Below are 21,321 nucleotides of genomic sequence, written 5' to 3'. Positions count from 1 at the left end.
CTGAGCCCTGGTTGCTCAGTGGTTAAGAGCTTGATTGCTAACCGAAAGGTCAGTAGTTTGAATCCACCAGCTGCTCCGTGGGAGAAAGATCTGGCGGTCTGTTTGCGTGGGAATTTACAGCCTTGGAAACACTATGGGACAGTTCTACCCTGTCCTATAGGGACACTAGGAGTTGGAGTCAATTTGACGGCAACAGGTATTGGGTTTCACATTCTATTAAGTGCAAGGGTCTTTCCCTTCCCTGGTTAAATTTATCCCTAGATATTTTATTCTTTTAAATACTATGGTAGAGGGAAATTTGTGGGCTTTTTGTTGTTGTTGTTGTAGTTGTTGTTTGTTTTGTTTTTATTTCCTTTTTGGATTGTTGCTGGTATAAAACACAACTGATTTCTGTGTCTTGATATAGTACCATTCAACTTTGGTAAATTTGCTTATCCTGCCATCTGTGAATATCCTGTCATCTGTGAAAATAGTTTTACTTCTTTTCCATTGTAGATGTCTTTTATTTCTTGCCTAATTGATGCTGGCTAGAACTTTAGGTAAAATGTTGACTAGAATTGGTGAAAGCAGGCACTCTTGTCCTTGTTTTGTTCCCGATCTTAGCAGGAAATTTTTCACCTTTCATTACTGAGTGGGTTCTCGGTGGGTTTTTCATAAACGACCTTTATCATGTTGAGAAATGTCTCTTCTATTCATAGTTTGCTGAGTACTGTTATCATAAAAGGATGTTGGATTTTTTAAAATGCCTTTTCTGTATCAATTGAAATTTTTTTTTTTCATTCTTTTAATGTAGTGTATCACATTGGTTGACTTTATGTTGAAATCACGCTTGTGTTCCCAATATAAATTTCACTTGGTCATGCTGCATAATCCCTTTAATACACTGTTGGATTTAGTTTGCTAGTATTGTCTCAAAGATTTTTTAATCTACATTCATGAAGGATATCGGCCTATAGTTTTCTTTTCTTCTGGTGTCTTTATCTGACTTTGGTACTAGGGTAATGCTAGCCTCTTAGAATGAAACAGAAAGTGTTCCCTCCTCCTCTATTTTTGAAAGAGTTCGAGAACAGCTGGTGCTAATTTTTTTTTTTTTTTGATGTTTAATAGAATTCACCTTTTGTTGGGAGGTTTTTGATACTATTTTAATCTCTTCCTTTGTTACATGTCTGTTGTAATTTTCTATTATTTCTTGAGTTAATTTAGATAGTTTGTATATTTCTAGGAACTTATCCATTTCATTTAGTTTATCTAATTTGTTGGTATTGGAGTCCTGAGTGGCACAAATGATTAAGCACTCACCTACTAACCCAAAGATGGGAGATTCAAGTTCACCCAGAGGCACCTTGGAAGAAGCCTAAGTGGTCTATTTTTGATAGATTACAGGCATTTAAAACCCCATAAGTTGATATGTTTTACTTTCATTTTCATTCTTATTTAACAGTTTTCTGATTTCCTTTATGATACCATCTATGATCCATTGGTTGGTTAGTAATGTGTTGATTAATTCCCATGTCTTTGTGACTTTTTCACTTTTCTTTCCATTACTGATGTCTAGTTTCATTCCATTATGGTTAGAGAAGATATTTTGTATTTATTATGCTTGTTTTATAACCTAACACATCATCTATCTTGGAGAATAGTTCATATGCATGGGAGAAGAATACATATGCTGCTGTAGATGGTTGAAGTTTTCTATATATGCCTGTTAGGCCTAACCCAGTGCCCAGTGCCGTTGTTAGGCCTAGTTGGTTTATATTGTCTTTCAGATCCTCTACTCCTTGTTGATCTTCTGTCTAGACGTTCTATCCATTATTGAAAGTAGTATGTTGATATCTCCAAATATTATTCTGTTGTTTGTTGTTGTTAGGTGCCATTGAGTCACTTCTGATTCATAGTGACCCTATGTACAAACAAACGAAACATTACCCAGTTTTGCACCATACTCACAATCATTGTTATGTTGAGCCCATTGCTGCAACCACTGTGTCAATCCATCTCATTGAGGGGCTTCCTCTTTTTCACTGACCATCTACTTTACCAAGCGTGATGTCCTTCTCCAGGGACTTGACCCTCCTGATAACATGTCCAAAGTATGTGAGAAGAAGTCTCACTGTCCTCATTTCTAAGGCACATTCTGACTGTCCTTCTTCCAGGACAGATTTGTTTGTTCTTCTGGCAGTCCACGGTATCTTCAATATTCTTGCCAATACCAAACTTCAAAGGCATCAATTCTTCTTTGGTCTTCCTTATTCATTGTCCAGCTTTTGCATGCATATGAGGCGATTGAAAACATCATGGCTTGGGTCAGGCATACTTTAGTCCTCAAAGTGACACGTTTGGTTTTCGACACTTTAAAGAGGTCTTTTGCAGCAGATTTGCCCAATGCAATACATCGTTTGATTTTTTGACTGCTGCTTCCATGGGCGTTGATTGTGGATCCAAGTAAAATGAAATCCTTAACAACTTCAATAACATACAACATACAAAAACTCAGTTCCTATACTGCGCCTCCCTCTGCCTTTACGTTGTTGATGTCACACATTATATTTTATATATTATACACCCAGTATTAAACCAAAAAAAACCAAACTCATTGCCATCGAGTCAATGCTGACTCATAGCAACCCTATAGGACAGAGTAGAACTGCCCCATAGAGTTTCCACGGAGTGCCTGGTGGAATCAAACTGCTGACCTTTTGATTAGCAGCCATAGTTCTTAATCACTATGCCTCCAGGGTTTCCCACCCAGTATTGCATATTTATAATTATTACTTATATTTTATATCGTGCAGAACATAACAAATGTAACATAACAAACCAAAAAAAGTACAGCAAAATGGGCTTTATATCTGCCCTTGAAATTACCTTTACCAAAGATCTCAGTTTCTCCATATAGCCTTGAGTTATTATCTAGTGTCTTCACCTTTTACTAACAAACTCCCGTAGCTTTTGTTCACCTGAGAATGTCTTAAATTCACCATCATTTTTGAAGAAAATTTTTGTTTGGTACAGGATTCTTTGATGACAGATGTTTCTTTCAGCACTTTGAATATATCATCCCACTGCCTTCTGGCCTCAGTTTTTTCAGGGGAGAAATAAACAGTCTTTTCGATTCCCTTGTATGTAATGATTTGCTTTTTCTTGCTTTCAAAATTCTCTCTTTATCTTTGGTTTTCTACAGTTTTATTATAATGTGTGTCCAAGTGGTTCCCCTTGATTTTATCCTATTTTGGGTTAATTGTGCTTTATGAATGTGGAAATTCATTTCTTTCAACAAGTTTGGTAAGTTTTAAGCTGTTTTTTTTTTTTTTTTTAACATTCTTTTTGCCCCTTTTCCTTTCTTCTTGCCTCCTGGGAATCCTATAACATGTATATTGGTCCCTTTAATGGTGTTCCATAAGTCTTTTATGCTCTGTTCATTTTTATTTAATATTTTCTCTTTCCGTTCTTATCTCTGAAGAAAAACTTTTACTTTAAATGTCCTGTCTGAAGATTGCTGGTTCTTATGCCTACTAAAATCAGCTGTTGGACCCTCTGCTGATTTTTTTTTTTTTTTTCCTGCTGGGTTTCTTTTTATAATTTCTCTATATTTGTCAATATCCTTATATGGTTCATACATTGTTTTCTTGATTTTCTTTAGTTCTTTCTCCTCATTTTTCTTTCTTTATCTGAGCATATTTAAAACAGTTGTTTTAAAATCTGTACCTAGTAGGTCTAATGTCTGCTCTTTCTCAAGAATGGATTCTGTTTATAGTTTGTTCCTTTTAATGGGCCTTCATTCCCTGTTTCTCTGTATATTGTGCTATTTCATTGAAAACAGGAGACTCGAATAATATAATACAATATATAATATAATTCTAGAACTCAGTTTTTTCCCCTTCCTCAGAGTTGGCTAGGATTTTCTTTCCTTCCTTCTTTTCTTCCTTTCTCCTTCTCTCTCTTAATCTGTTGTCAAAAGCTGTGGTAGTCTAATAACTTAATGACTTTTTCAAACTTTTTGCAGAAACAAACTGGAAACAGTTGGAGAAAAAAAAATTTTGGAGTCTTTGCAGACTTGTATACTGGAACAATTCTTAATCAGGCTTACACTGAGCCAGAGATCCAAGGAAAAGTTCAGAATTACTTCAGGTCTTTCTGGACACATGTCTTACCTGAGAATATATGTGACTCTTCAAAGTATAGACACATGGGTGTCTTTAAATGCTCCAAATTCCCAGGAAAATTCTCCCCCTGGTATTTTGACCCTACCATCTGGATCACCCTCCTTTGCCTCAGGCAGATAATGGCACTTCAGTATATCTCACAGTGCCTCAGTTTATGCCTGCCACTTTACCACGCTGAATGACCACTAAAATGGATGAAACAGAGATAAGAACTAGATTTCACCCTTTAGGTAGTCATTTGACTTATTCAAACAGGAAAAAACATGATTTATTAACAAAGTACACTCCACGCACTTCAGGGCTAGGGGCCAAGACCCAAGCTGGAAATGCAGCCGCCACTTCTAGCTGGCCACTGAGCATGAACGGGGGTGGTGCTCCAGCGAGTATCCGAAAAAATGAGTCTGAGTCTTCCTACAGATCTGCAAACCTTTGTCCAATTGTAGTAACCCCAACTGTTCACCAGAGTTCCCACAATGCTGCTGTTGCTGTTGTTGTTAGGTGCCATTGAGTCAGTTCTGACTCATAGCAAAATACTACCCTGTCCTGTGCTATCCTCACAATTGCTATTACATTGCAGCCACTGTGTCAATCCATTTCTTCCAGCGTCTTCCTCTTTTTTGCTGACCCTCTACTATACCAAGCATGACGTCTTTCTCCAGGGACCAGGGACTGGTCCCTCCTGATAAAATGTCCAAAGTATGTGAGCGAAAGTCTCATCATCCTCACTTCTAAGGTGCATTCTGGCTGTATTTCTTTCAAGGCAGACTTGTTCTTTCTTCTGGTGGCCCATGGTATATTCAATATTCTCTGCCAACACCATAATTCAATCTTCCTTATTCACTGTCCAGCTTTCACATGCATATGAGGTGACTGAAAACATCATGACTTGGGTCAGGCGCACGTTAGTGAAATTCTTTGCTTTTTAACACTTCAAAGAGTTCTTTTGCAGCAGATTTGCTCAGTGAAATACATTGTTTGATTTCCTGAGTGCCGTTTCTGTGGGCATTGATTGTGGATCCAAGTCAAATGAAAATTTTGATGATGTCAATCTTTTCTCTATCTATCATGATGTTGCTTATGACTCCAGTTCCCACAATGCTAGTATTGTCATTTTCTTCTTGTGTTTTTACTTTAATATTTTTTTTATGGGAGTATTGGAGCATGAAGCTTCTTACTTCACTAACTTGGTTCTGGCATCTCTTTGTTTCCTTAAATACAATCCTAAATATCATTTTTTAGGACCCTGACAATATTTGGCATTGCTTCATTTGTTCAATTTCCATTTTTTTAATAAAATTTAATTTCCTGGTGAAAATAATAAGCTGCTATTACCAGCTACTTTGCTTTTGATAATCACTCAGTAGGATACAGAGCAAAATTACCTGCTGGAAAAATGAACTCTAAATCACTTTATTATCACATTTTCCTTCAAATCTCAATTGTCTAGTTAAAGATACTGAAAATGTTATCAACAATGTTTATATTCAGTTCATATTTCTTCCAATATATTTAAATGATTGCACAACTCCATTTCGATTCCCTACAAAGCTCTTGGACTGTGTTTATTGCCATGGAAACTAGTATGAAAAATCCAATAGAGACAAGCAGAAATGATTCTTGTATTTAAACACAAAATTAAAGTGAATTGAACACTCTGTCAGCTAAAGTAGCTGCACAATTTACTCTGAAATTCATCTTCTGTGAGTCATAGAGATAGAAATCTTCAGAAGGGTTTTGAAATGAGGGACTGATTGCAAGTTATTCCTTACTGTTTTAATGGTTCCTGCTAGTATAACTGTCCCCATGGTTGGGTGTTGAAAAGGAGTGCTTTTCTGTGGTACAAGTAGAAAGCAACCTGCAATCTGATTAGAGTTAAATCGCTAAGCTAGTTGATAACATGAGCTCTCCCCTCCCCTTTATATAGTTAAGGGGGTCTCTAAATTACATGAAGAGAGGACTAGAGAACATACTAACATTTGCAGAGCATGGCTATGAAAAGAAAAGAATGACAAAATAACATACTTACCTTGTAAGAAGCCACCATTTTGCACAATAATTGTAATTCAGCAAACAGACATATGACTTTCCTTTTCATTCCATAGCAATTTTCTCACACACACATAAACACACATTTTTTACGATTAAATATGGTCTCTCCTTTTTTTTTTTTTCTATGAATTAGGGCCCTACTAAATGAACTCCATTATCTTTAAACTTAATAAGTTTTTTTTTTTTCTTTTTAATGGCAAGATCTTCCAAAATTTTGACCTTTTCTATGCTGTAAAACCAGGTACGGTTAGCTTAAATGATAGAATACCAGATCTCCCCAGGCAGCATAAGCTAAATATCCTTAAAGTCTTCAAGCATTCAGTGCTGGCCTCAGATGTTCTGAGGAATGGTGAGAAAAATTAAAATGTCAGAGAAAGAAAAACTTCCAGCCAGAGAGGAAATGATTTCAACTTGTCCTGGATCATCTAGAGAAGCCTTGGGCAAGCAAGAGCTGTCGGCTACACAGATTGCTATGAAAACCAGCCTCAGAAATGTAAGAGATGTGACTAATATTGGCATGAATGACTTACAACATATTCATACAGTGCTATTTATTACCTTTCAGCATTAACTTAGTAACTACTGTTTTATAAACTATTTAAATATTTAGGTGTGAGTGACAGGTCTATAAAAGGTCTCTTCTCATATGTATGGATATACACACTACATCCCCAAAAGATGTTGAAAGATAAACTACATATTATGCGTACTCATATATAAAAAGCTAGACGGATATACATATTTTTGTCTGCATATAAAGAAGTGATATGTGGTAACTGTGGTAAAGTAATCACTAACTATACCAGAAGTAATAAAGGAAGTATGAGGAACCACTATGAATTAGTGGAACCTGTTTTACAGAATATCGATAAATCATGGTATATATTATAGATTAATTATGTCCCTTTAAAATTTGTGTTGTAAATCTAAACCTCTATGCCTGTGGTTATAATCCCATTTAGGATTAAGTTGTCTTTGTTATGCTAATGAGGCAGGATTCATGTAGGGTGTATCTTGAGTCAATCTCTTTCAAGATATAAAAAGAGAATAAACAAGTGAGCAGAGAGAGGGATGAGATCAGATAGGTGCCAAACTATATGGAGATCTCCAAGGAACCAGAATGCAGAAGCTGAAGAGACAAGGGCTTTCGTCCACAGCTGACAGGGACTGAAAGCCTTTCCCTAGAGCGCTAGAGCTGGAACTTTCAATTTACATTTCTAGTCTCCTGAACTGTAGGAATATAAATTTCTGTTTGTTAGAGCCATCAACTTGTGGTATTTCTGTTATAGCAGCACTAGATAACAAAGACAGTATATTATTACTAAACACAAGAGTAAGTAGAGCAAAATGTAACTTTAATAAAATAGTACTTAATATAAACCATAAAAAAAGACCAAGCCCGTTGCCATCAAGTTGATTCCTACTCGCAATGATTCTACATAACAGAGTAGAACTGCTCCATAGGGCTTCCAAGGAACATCTGGTGGATTTGAACTCCCAACCTTTTGGTTAGGAGCCAAACCCCTAACCACTACACCACCAGGGCCTTAATATAGCTCTGTAGAAAAACTGTTGCAATGGATAGAGCATTTTCATTTGGAATTATATACATCAATATCTTTATATGTAAATATGAATAGATATATCTTATGCCAATGAGGAAGTTGAAAAATGAGTCCTGCCTTTAAAAAGCTCATCTTGAAGATTATAATTCTTTTACAATCATGATTACTATATAGCAAATTCTATATATATATACAACCCAAATATATATGGAAACCCTGGTGGCGTAGTAGTTAAGTGTTACGGCTGCTAACCAAGAGGTCAGCAGTTCAAATCTGCCAGACGCTCCTTGGAAACTCTACCGGGCAGTTCTACTCTGTCCTATAGAGTTGCTATGAGTTGGAATTGACTTGACAGCAGTGGGTTTATATATATATATACACACATACGCCCACTCCTCACTTATCAACATGGTCAGGTTCCAAAGAACAAATTATGTGATAGTTGGTGTTATGTGAAAATGGAGGATGACCATATCAGATCACAAAATGAAGGATGACTACATCATTACATAACTGTCAAATTACATCATTACATAAATGCCAAATTACATCATTACATAGTTGCCAAACCACTGAGAATTGTGGCCAGGCCAAGTTGACACATGACCCGTAAACATCGCAGCCAGCGTTGATCTTGCCTTACAACTTGGTGTTAGTTACTGCCTAGGTATGCCGTTAATGTACTAAATAGTCAGATAGTAGATGTTTTACCATTGTTGTAAATACAAAATGTCAGATAACTAGATAGTTGATAAGTGAGGACTTTATATATAAAGTTGTTATTATTAGGTGCCACTGAGTCAGTTTTCAACTCACAGCAACTCCAGTGACAAAGTAGACCTTCCCCGTAGAGTTTTCTAGACTGTGATCCTACGGAAGCAGATTACCATGTCTGTCTCCTGCAAAGCTGCTGGTGGATGGGTTTGAGCTGCCAACATTTCAGTTAGCAGCCAAGTGCTTAACCATTGCATCACCAGGGCTCTCACTCGCTCTCTCACTACATGTATTATACTTGACGGCACTGAGCTTTTTTTGTTAGTTGAGTTATATATATGTGTGTATATATATATATATATATATATATATATATATATATACACACACACATATAACAAAACAGAATCTAAAACTAATTTTTTTCATTTGGGTAGGTAACATTTGCATTAATAAAACATTTATACTACTTGTTAATGCTATGAAAAGTCTACATGAGCTGGATAACAAGAGTCTACATTCATTGATTATTAGTTTTTAGACTAAATTTATCTTCTCAGATAAATTTATTCAGAAAATAAATTATCTTCTGGAATATTTAATCTCATTAAATATAAAGATAAATATCTTTATTTTGACAATGTTTAAGAATCTCTTCTTTCAATATCAATATCATTAAAGTAGATCATTTATTCAGAAGCTATACTGTCCCTTATCCTTCCAGAGGAAATAAACAGAGTACTAATTAAAGGATTTAGTATAAACCTGAAGAAGCACTCATTATCTGAGTTAATTATGTTTCATGAATTGACAGGTCAGTGATAGGTTTATATATATATAAATCGTTTCCTTTCTTAAAAATCCAAGTTTCTACAGAAACATGAAACATGTCTCATAAAAGCATTTTATATACAAAAATCGTAGAATTCAACAGCTGCCCTATTCCATTGAGAGAAAAAAATTACAGTAAAACCTGTGAAAGCTGGGACCTATGTAATGCGAAACCTGTCAGAAAAGGAAAATTGAAATATTTTCCACTAAAATGATTATTTCAGCCTAATAAGTATTCTCTGACAGAGAGGACCTGGGAGACATGGACAGAATCTAAAAATCATTGGTATTGCAACCTGAATACGAGGAAGCACAGATGCGAGAGACAGAAACATTTCCCAGAAGTACAAGAGTCAGAGACGAAGGCTCAGCCCTGCACTTCCTTTTGCACTGTTGCTGTGTGTGGGAGTGGGTCCTGTGATCCGTACTCTTCTCCAAATGTTTATTCCTTACATTTTTGCCTCTTTTTGTTCGTTTTTTTCCTGTAAATTTTTTCTAGCAAAGAACATCCATAAGTTTGCAAAGAGTTAAGAGATACTAATAAATTCCTTTGTTTTCATTAAAATCCAGCAAAGCACACTTTTTCTCCTTGCTTTGAGATGTTTTACTCTTCTCCTTCTCTTTAATAGTTTTCACTTTAGCTGTTGGTAATTTTGATATACATTATTACAATTTTCAAAATCCACTCCTTTATTTCCTTAGAATTCTTTCCTTCAAAATTCCTTGTTTTGCTTAAAAAAACAGAGAAAAATTTCTTCACTTAACACATTCAATGTGTGTACAAAAGTAAAAAATTCCTCTCCCGTATTTTTTAATTCAAATATTTTACTGAAGTATATTAACTTTATCATATGTTGATAGTTTACTTTTTTCTTTTTGAGATATTGATATTTTTGAGAAAATAAGATCATACATTCCTTAATTTTTGTAAGAACTTATTTCCTTTTTTTCATTAGCTTTTTAAAAAAGCTTATTTCCTCACAGCCAATGACAAGGGAGTGAGAAGTTTATCTCTGAAAGAAAAGTTAGACGTTGTCAAAATGATATGTGAAGAAAAAAGGACTGTCAAGGAAGCTGTAATTAAGTTTAAGTGGCACAAAACACAAATTTACTCAATTATGAAACAAAAGGTTTAAACAATTAAAATATATATGAGCAGTGCCAATGAAAACATCAAGAAAGGAAGGGATGGAAATTATGCAGAAATAAGCTAATCTGTTTTTGAGTGGTTTCTTCAAGCTTCTGCCCAAAATGTTTCCATTTCAGGACATACCCTGCAAGCAAAGGTGAAGAAATGGAGACATTTTTAAAAGTTAATGGATGGTTTCAGCGCTTCAGAAAAAAAAAATCCATGGAATCCCTTGTAATGTAGGTTTTGAGGAGTCAAATGAGACTCACAAACGCATTACTCAAAACTGCTTCATGAAATTAAAAGAGATTGTAAAGGGATATGATCCTAAAGACATTGCAAACACTGATGAGACTGTGCTACTTTACAGGGCGATGAACAATAGGACTCTGAAAACAAAAGGGGAAAAATGCTCAAGGGGGGCCAGTTTCTGTAAGAGCAGCTGATGGAACATTTGAGAAAACATTAGTAATTGATTGGAAAGAGGGAGAAACCACTGTGCTTCAAGAATACCTAAATTAATCAGCTTTAAATAGTATGGAAATGGAATAAAAAAGCTTAGATAACAGGAGAAATTTACGATGAGTTTTCAAATAAACTCAACAATAACATGAAAAAAACCAAATCGAAGCATTCTTTAATTTGTTGACAACATTATGTGACATTGGTCACTGCCCCTGTCCAACATTAAACTAATTTTTTTTTCTACCATCCATATCATATGTCCTACAATCTCTGGATAGTGGTATTATCCAAAATATTAAACAGTTGTTGTTTTCAGGGGCCATTGAGGAGATTCCAACTCATAGCAATTCTATGTACAACAGAATGAAACATTGCCCGGTCCTGTACCATTCTCGCAATCCTTGCTATGTTTGAACCCATTGTTGCAACCACTGTGTCAATACATCACACTGAGGGTTTCCCTCTTTTTCACTGACCCTCTCCACTGACTTTACCAAGATGATGTCCTTCTCCAGGGACCAGTCCCTCCTAATAACATGTCCAAAGTATGCAAGATGAAGTCTCCTCATCTTTGCTTCTAGGGAGCATTCTAGCTGTACTTCTTCCAAGACAGGCTTGTCCATTCTTTTGGCAGTCCAAAGTATATTCTATATTCTTGGCCAATATCATCATTCGAAGGTGTCAATTCTTCAATCCTCCTTATTCACTGTCCAGCTTTCACATGCATATGAGGTGAATGAAAACACCATGGCTTTGGTCAGGCATACCTTAGTCTTCAAAGTGACATCTTTGCTGTTTAATACTTTAAAGAGGTCTTTTGCCTCAGGTTTGTCCAATGCAATATGTCTTTGGATTTCCTGACTGCTGCTTCCATGGGCATTGATTGTGAATCCAAGTAAAATGAAATCCTTGACAACTTCAATCTTTTCTCCATTTATTAAGATGTTGCATACTGGTTCGGTTGTGAAGAATTTGTTTTCTTTATGTTAAGGTATAATCCATAATGAAGGCTGTACCCTTTTATTGTCATCAATAAATGTTTTTAAGTCCTCTTCATTTTCAGCAAGCAAGGTTGTGTCATCAGCATGTCACAGATTGTTAACAAGTCTTCCTCCAATCCTGATGCCATGTTCCTCTTCATATAGTCCAGCTTCTTGGAGTATTTGCTTAGCACACAGATTGAATAAGTGTGGTGAAAGGATACAACCTTGATGCACACATTTCCTGATTTTAAACCATGCAGTATCCCCTTGTTCTGTTTGGATGATTGCCTCCTGGCCTATGTACAAGGTTCTGCAGGAGCACAATTAAGTGTTTTGGAATTCTCACTCTTTCCAATGTTATCCATAAATTGTTAAGATTCACACAGTCGAATGCCTTTGCACAGTCAGTAAAACACAGGTAAACATCCTTCTGGTGTTCTCTGCTTTCAGCTGGGATCTGTGTTACGTAAGCAATGATATCCTCCCCTGCATGTCCTCTTCTGAATCCTGCTTGAATTTCTAGCAGTTCCTGTTGATGCACTGCAGCAACCGTATTGAAACATCTCCAGCAAAATTTTACTTGCCATCCAGTCGATTCTGACTCATAATGACCCTATAGGACAGAGTAGAACTGCCCCAGAGGGTTTTCAAGGAGCGGCTGGTGGATTCGAACTGCTGACCTTTCGGTGAGCAGCCGAACTCTTAACCACTGTGCATATATCTGTATATAATTTGAATAAACATGTATATCATAAAAAATGATATAGTTTCTTCTCTAGTCCTATAAAATAAAAAATATACACTTTCTGGGCATTTATGAGGTAGATTTCTTAATAGTGATGAAAAAAAGTTGTAAGAGTGCACCCTGTCAAATACAGAAAACTTGCAAGACCCAGGAAAACAAGGCAGTCCCATCATCGGAGTTCTAGCTCTCACAGGTTTCCCTGCATTAAAATGTAAAACCCTAAAACTAGTGGTTTATAATTGAAAGCCTAATATCCCTTAATTGTAGCTATGCCACAGCGACACTGTACTTAGAAAAGATCAGCAGATCCCAAGTTAATCAGACTCATAACCATTCACTAGGCGGACGCACATGGGTCTCAGAAGCAGAAACCCATTGCCGTCCAGTCAATTCTGACTCCTAGTGACCCTATAGGACAGAGTAGAACTGCCCCACAGGGTTTCCAAGGAGTGCCTGGTGGATTTGAACTGACGACCTTTTGGTTAGCAGCCGTATCACCTAACCACTCCATCATCAGGGCTCCAGGGCTATTATGAAAGTATAGATTTTAAATTAAAAAAAATTACAATTCAAGTTAGAATTCTAAAACTAACACCTGCTCACTGGCTTCCTTAAAGTAATATTAACATAACCCAGTTTATTACTAAATCGTTTACCTGAAATGTGAAAATACACTTAAACTGAGCAACAGACATCACCCTCAAACAAAACAGATCTCTATAAATTAAATGAAATGTTCATCTCATAATTGGATATAAATTACTTTAATCTCAAAAAAAGGTATTACTTTTTAGGAAACAGTTAATATGAAGACAAAAGACCAGGAGTTCAGAGTTCTGATTTCCATATTAAAATTGGCCATGTAATGTCTAAGTGGTCTCAAGCTATTTTTCATTCTTTAGTGAGTAATTTATCATTTAAAATTTAGACAGCCATTTAACCTCTCTAATGAGTTTCTCTGATGACTAATACAAAACTCTTGCTGTCAAAGGAACAGAAAGCTGGCTTGATAAAACCACATGATAGTAGAAAATGTGACAATAATATAAATAATAAAATTCCTAATTATAAAAGAGTATACAAAGAAAATGCTATCAATAAAACCACATTAGAAAACACAAGAAAAAATGTTAGAGCTTCAAAGTTTAACAAATGGTAAAAGTTTCTCCTTCAACATGTAATTAGCTGTCTGGGATCTGAAAGTGAGCAAGGCAGAGGGCCAGAGAACACAGAGTACAATACATGTTCTGCTCTGGCTTCGGCTCCCTCCATCTCTATCCCCTTTCCTGGCAAGCAGGGTAGCATGATAATCAATCTCCAGCCTTCCCATGTACCCAGTCTACCTTACAACAGAAACTCCGAAAGTGCTTAAGGCTAATGGACAGCTGAGAGACAGAGTGACCCAAGAGACAGGCTGGTGAATGTTAATTTTAGGAATAGAAACAAGGAGAGGTTTCTTTTTTTTTTTTCTTAGCTGTAATCTTTTTTTTTTTTTTTATTAACTTTTATTGAGCTTCAAGTGAACGTTTACAAATCAAGTCAGACTGTCACATATAAGTTTATATACACCTTACTCCGTGCTCCCACTTGCTCTCCCCCTAATGAGTCAGCCCTTCCAGTCTCTCCTTTCGTGACAATTTTGCCAGCTTCCAACTCTCTCTATCCTCCCATCCCCCCTCCAGACAGGAGATGCCAACACAGTCTCAAGTGTCCACCTGATATAATTAGCTCACTCTTCATCAGCATCTCTCTCCTACCCACTGTCCAGTCCCTTTCATGTCTGAAGAGTTGTCTTCAGGGATGGTTCCTGTCCTGTGCCAACAGAAGGTTTGGGGACCATGACCGCTGGGATTCCTCTAGTCTCAGTCAGACCATTAAGTCTGGTCTTTTTATGTGAATTTGGGGTCTGCATCCCACTGATCTCCTGCTCCCTCAGGGGTTCTCTGTTGCGCTCCCTGTCAGGGCAGTCGTCAATTGTGGCCGGGCACCAACTAGTTCTTCTGGTCTCAGGATGATGTAGGTCTCTGGTTCATGTGGCCCTTTCTGTGTCTTAGGCTCTTAGTTGTCGTGTGACCTTGGTGTTCTTCATTCTCCTTTGCTCCATGTTGGTTGAGACCAATTGATGTATCTTAGATGGCCGCTTGTTAGCATTTAAGACCCCAGACGCCACATTTCAAAGTGGGATGCAGAATGTTTTCATAATAGAATTATTTTGCCAATTGACTTAGAAGTCCCCTTAAACCATGGTCCCAAAACCCCCGCCCTTGCTCCGCTGACCTTTGAAGCATTCAGTTTATCCCAGAAATTTCTTTGCTTTTTGTCCAGTCCGGTTGAGCTGACCTTCCATGTATTGAGTATTGTCCTTCCCTTCACCTAAAGCAGGTCTTATCTACTAATTAATCAGTAAAAAACCCTCTCCCACCCTCCCTCCATCCCCTCCTCGTAACCACAAAAGTATGTGTTCTTCTCAGTTTATACTATTTCTCAAGATCTTATAATAGTGGTCTTATACAATATTTGTCCTTTTGCCTCTGACTCATTTTGCTCAGCATAATGCCTTCCAGGTTCCTCCATGTTATGAAATGTTTCACAGATTCCTCACTGTTCTTTATCGATGCGTAGTATTCCATTGTGTGAGTATACCACAATTTATTTAACCATTCATCCGCTGATGGACACCTTGGTTGCTTCCAGCTTTTTGCTATTGTAAACAGAGCTGCAATAAACATGGGTGTGCATATATCTGTTTGTGTGAAGGCTCTTATTTCTCTAGGGTATATTCCGAGGAGTGGGATTTCTGGGTTGTATGGTAGTTCTATTTCTAACTGTTTAAGATATCGCCAGATAGATTTCCAAAGTGGTTGTACCATTTGACATTCCCACCAGCAGTGTATAAGAGTTCCAATCTCTCCGCAGCCTCTCCAACATTTATTATTTTGTGTTTTTTGGATTAATGTCAGCCTTGTTGGAGTGAGATGGAATCTCATCGTGGTTTTAATTTGCATTTCTCTAATGGCTAATGATCGAGACCATTTTCTCATGTATCTGTTAGCTGCATGAATATCTTCTTTAGTGAAGGAGAGGTTTCTTGCAACACCTTTTGCCAGGAACTTAGAAAATGAACCAGACTGCAGCTAACAGGCTGCAGTGTGACCAAGGATTTAAGAAGAAAATGTTCATGAAAATAAGTTATTCTTTGACTTTAAAGTGTCTCTTACTAGCTTCAGCACATTTTAAACAGCACTCCACGAGGAGATATGCTTTGTTTGAGATGGCATATATTATTCAATCTCCCTATACTAATGCAAGAAGCTTTATGTGAAAATACATGAGACTTAATGTGTGTAATTGAAAAGCCACAGTGTCCTAGAAAACATTTCTGGAGCAAGAATCAAAAATAAGATTTTTGCTCACTATTATCATCACGGTACACCATTTTCAAACATTAATAGAGTTTGCAAAATTTCTCAAAATTATGCATGAACTAGCAGCACCTTTGCATTTAATTCACCTTAAGAAGCAAACCTTGGCATACATCATTTTCCCAGTGGTAATCATGTCATGTATCTGAATGGAGCAATTAACATCAAGGGCTACTATTTACTTTGGTGACAAGTGCTATGATTATTTCTTCTTTTTACCAGTACAAGTGGAAGAGAGTGCTCTATTTGGACACGTTTGAGCCCACACTCTTCTCTTCTAAATAAGGAGAAGCTGGCTGCAACATGAGATGCACTGAGACCCAGATTATGTTAAGTCACCAGTACTTCGTGGAGTTATGTTTAGGGAAACTATGTGGCCCTGCCTGAGTTTCCACCTTGGGTAAAGAATGTAGCACTTGTGCTCTAAAGACAAGGGCAGGAAGGGAACCTTCTTGCCTTCTTGGCTCTGTTACCAAACCCTAGCATTACAAACGTAAACATGGATATGACCACAAACAGAACATGGAAGCGGTGAGGTGAATCAAGAGACCTTGCTATGCCAATAAAAAGAACACTGGCTACGAGTAAAACCCTAGTTAGAAGTAAAAGGCCTTGGTAAAAATGCCTGAATTTGGCCAAAGCCCCGAATTTCACTCAACCTCAATTTAAAAATGCATAGAATGCCAACAAAAATCTTTGTCCTGACAACTGGAAAGAAACAGTGTGAGATTCAAAGAGCTAATATAAAAGAAACTGCTTTGGAAAGTTATGGTCATAGAAGTTAAAAAAAAAAAAAAATATTATGTTTGGCTAAATACTCCCGTACTTCTCTATCACTCTAGGGTAGTGGCACACCATGAATTACATTGGGAAACATATACGTAGCCACAAAACATACTGCATATTGGCACCAAGGTCTCTCCAGGCTTCATGCACTTGGAAGAAGCAGCACAAGAGGAACTGCACTCTGCCCAGAATCACCGAGCTTCCGCACGTTGTCTACGAGAGAATTCGAGTACACCGACCATGGAATCTTAGTGATTTAGGCCAACGTTTCCATGACCGACTGAGTTGAATTATACAGAGTAGCTCTGTAAATGTAAATGGGCTAAACAGAGAGTAGGTGGCATGATTGTTATCTAAACCCATTGCCATCCAATTGATTCTGACTCAGAGTAGAACTGCCCCATGGGGTTTCCAGGACTGTAATCTTTATGGAAGCAGACAGCCACACCTTTATCCCACACAGTGGCTGTCACATTGGGTTACTATGAGTCAAAAATTCACTTGAGGGCACCCAACAAAAATAACAGCTCATTGTTACCTAAAAACCCAATAAAAAATCCCACTACCGTCAAGTCCATTGCAACTCTTATTATCCTTATAGGACAGGGTAGAACTACCCCATAGGGTTTCCAAAGCTATAAATCTTTATGGAAACGGACTGTCACATCTTTCCCCCACAGAGCAGCTGGTAGGTTTGACCTGCTGACCTTTTGGTTAGCCACCAAGTGCTTTGACCACTGTGCCACCAGGACGCCTCACAAGCTAAAGACATCAACTTTCAATAGATGCATACTCGTCTAGAAGAGATTAGCTGGAAACAATTAGGATTATTTTAATCAACACAAATGGCACCAAGTAAATCCAGACGTAACAGGTTCCTGCCTCACTCACGCATCTTGTAACAAATAACAAAGCATGTAAGTGAGATAAAAGCAGGTCATGTTGAGGTGAAAAGTTATCAAATTACCACAAAATGCACTTCCACTGAGGAACCAGGCAATATTATAACTTATTTTAATAACCTTATTGCTTTGATCAAGCTAGAATATTATGCTATATGAAGATATTTATATATATATTATATGTGTGTCCAAAAATGACAGTACATTGTCATTAATAGCAAGTCAGTATTATCACATTTGTACTTAGAACTGCTCTAAAGTCTAAGAAACTGCTGACATATCGACCGCACATCTGAATTTAAAAGACACCTAATGAAATCATTAAGGTCCTGCAGGTCCCAATCATAACCAGGTTATTATGTCTCGACGCCACGATTCTGCCCCAACATCCTTTTCTCCTACCTATCTGCAGTCCAACTACAGCTCTGTGGAAAAGCGACCAGAGGCAAAGCAGCATGAGACAGTCTTCCAATTATAATTTCTTCTTCAACATTTGCTCAATTTCAGTTCTTCGTCCTAACTCTGGAGTAAACCGCCTATATCTTACCCGAACAGACTGGGATACTTTCAAAGATATTTGTGGATTATCAAAAATTGTCACATGTCATATATGTTGGCTTGAGACCTTTTATTAGCTTTCCCTTTGAAGGATTTGAACAGAAGTTTCAAAATTTTCCCATATGAACATAATCTGTTTCCTTACAGAGAATTAACCTAACTGGTTTGGATGTGAGTTTTTCAACTGCAAACTATGTAAATTAGATGAACTCATGCTTATTTGAAAACCAAAAACAACACCCTATTGTTTAAAAAAAAAAAATCTAAACATAATTATTCTTTAATTCTATTTTATTACAAAAGGACAATCAATTTTCCAAAAGCTGTGATTTCATTGCAACATTTATGACTTCTCTCCTAAGGAGTTAGGAATTAAGAAATGGATAGAAATAAGAATAGGGGTAGAGATAGGGATAAAATTGGGATAGTGATAGGGATAAAATAGGGACAGTGATAGGGATAAAATAGGGATAGTGATAGGGACAGCAAAGGGACAGGGATAAGCATGGCAGTGACAGAAACAGAGATAGGCAAAGAGACAAAGGTTTCTTTCACATAGTACCTTTAAAAGACGAGCAAAGGGGAACAAGCTTAGATAGGTTAAACTTTAAGAACAGAATTAGGAAGTACAAAAGCAGAAATCTCTTACCCTAAAAAACTCTTTAGTGGAGCCGGAGTCTAATGTCCCATAAGCAATTTCTGTTTGCTTAGAAAGATCTTCAGCACTTTCAATGGGAGACACCATCCTCTCTACAGTCAGGAAGGCAGCTAAGTTAGCCGTGTAGGATGAGATTATGATCAGGGTAAAGAACCACCACACACCTCCAACAATGCGCCCAGAGAGGGATCTAATAACAAGTATGAAACGGATTTGTAAAGAGAAATGAATGACCTAATAGAAAATCAGGTTAGCAGTTTTATGTAAATCTTAGCTTACAGGGGAAATTTTCATGTTATACATTCCAGTATATCTGCTAGCTAACGAAACCAGAATTTATTAAACAATCTGGGTGAGGAAAACAGATTAGCGAGATTTGAAGGCATACACAGAGGTCAAAACTTCAGATTCCTTGGAATTCTTTCGTAGTTAAAATGCCCGAGTAGTTTATAGTATGCAGTCCTGTAAAGAAGCAATTTCAAGAATTCTCCAAATATTCCATCCAATACTCCTAATACTTAGCCACTCATGCTATAAGTAAATATGAACAAGGGAATCTTAGATCAGCATCCAGATTCAATACCATGTATACAATTAAAATCAATTATTTTTTAAAAGAGTATTTTTTTTTTAGCCTTAAAAGAAATCCTCCATTTCATTGAACCAATGAAGTTCCAAAACTCTCAGAATGGCCCAAAACTTCATTTTGTTTTTGTGTGTGCAAAAATATAAGTATCAGATAGAATGCAAGACAGAAAAAAAAAAAAAAAAAGATGCTACAAACAAAGGGATGATACGAAATATAGTTCTTAATGAATAAACAGGTGCTTCAGAGCATGGATTGCTATCACTGGGTTCCTTTGTGTCTCCTGCTCAAGAAAACGAAACCTGAAGAAAAACAAACTAGACATTTTTAAAGTTTATTAAGATATAAATTCCTACTTGGAAATACAATAAAACAAAATTTTAAAGACTATAAATTCTTCCATAAAAGACTTTCCAAAAGTCAATGGTTTTCAAATAATTTACTTTAAAAGTCTAGATAAATATAGATATGTAGATATATATATATACACACACACACACATATAAACCTATTGCCACAGAGTTGTGCAACTCCTAGCGACCCTATAGGACAGGGTAGAACTGCCCCCATAGGGTTTCCACGGCTGTAATCTTTACGGAAGTAGATTGCCACATCTTCCGCTCACAGAGTGGCTGCTGGGTTCCAACTGCCAAACTTTTGGTTAGTGGCCAAGTGCTTTAACCACTACACCAGCAGTGCTCCATGTATATATTATATATATATATATATATATCTTCTATTATTTTGAAAGATTCGGTAGGCCTCTGCACACAATTAAGGCCTTTGAGTAACATTAACAGCCAACTGAATAAGTATTTTCTTTATCCAATAACTCTATCATGTCTAGCAATGTCCTGCTATAGTGAAGAAGTAACATTTCTAAGATTCAAATACCAAAAATCTGGTAATTTATTGCCTAAACAACAAAAAAAAATTCTGGCAATTGGCAGTAGGGAATGAACTTTTGATGAAACACAGATACCATATCTAAATTTCAAGTGAAATATTTATGAAATAAACTACTCAAGCAATCAATAAAAAGGAGAGGGTCTACTTTAGAAGCTCTTTTGATAAAAACTTTTGTTTCTGAGAATAGCAATGAAAAGAAGAAACTATACTGAATAATCTTTACCACAAAGTATCTAAGGGGCATGGATGCAAAGAATAAAATAAATACAATAGGAGAGAAAAAGTTGAACACTTCTCCCTTAATTTTGCAAAGGATATTAAGTATATTTTAAATTTGGGAAGCCCCTTATTTAGACACAACTACTCTCAAAGTGCTCACTATTTATTCCAGAACAATGGGAGCTATAATTATATGACATGTATTCTGTATTTAAAGGGCAGAGTCAGTACCTAATTGCTTAAATCCCTTAAAAGAAAAGCTGATTATACGATGATTGCTTTTGACCCTGTGTACTGTTCGTTAATATGAAATAAGTTTGAGAATTATTTTTGTAACTTATTATGTTTCATTTGTAAATAAAAACAAGTAAAAAACATAAGATGTCCCCTCTTCTAGTCCTTAAATCAAATTTAATGAAATTAAATATGTGAATTGATTTAAAGTTTGTGAGATACCACAAGATAAATTTATTAGACTTATAAACCATTCAAAAGTCAAAAATAGCCAAGCAAGCTATTATATACTTGTTAATTTTTAAAAGTACCTCCTAATCCTTCTGAAAGGGCTCCTGAGAAACTCTGTGCTGAGGAGGAAATTAAATTTTATTTTTTGATGGTAGAAAAAGTGTTTTTATGA

General features: G+C 36.5%; 1 protein-coding gene across 4 annotated transcripts in view; it reads right to left on the bottom strand.

Annotated features, from left to right (window-relative positions):
* The window catches only part of GRIA2 (glutamate ionotropic receptor AMPA type subunit 2), a 222,428-nt gene that overhangs the window by 23,190 nt on the left and 177,917 nt on the right, over positions 1-21,321 (bottom strand). For all 4 annotated transcript variants that reach the window (XM_064267640.1, XM_064267641.1, XM_064267642.1 and 1 more), the window contains one exon: positions 18,962-19,160. In XM_064267640.1, the coding sequence (XP_064123710.1) occupies positions 18,962-19,160 (199 nt within the window). The remainder of the gene's footprint in view (positions 1-18,961; positions 19,161-21,321) is intronic.

Source organism: Loxodonta africana, chromosome 13 (assembly GCF_030014295.1).
Source record: "Loxodonta africana isolate mLoxAfr1 chromosome 13, mLoxAfr1.hap2, whole genome shotgun sequence".
In the NCBI taxonomy this organism is placed as follows: domain Eukaryota; kingdom Metazoa; phylum Chordata; class Mammalia; order Proboscidea; family Elephantidae; genus Loxodonta; species Loxodonta africana.
This window is presented reverse-complemented; position numbering and strand designations above follow the sequence as displayed.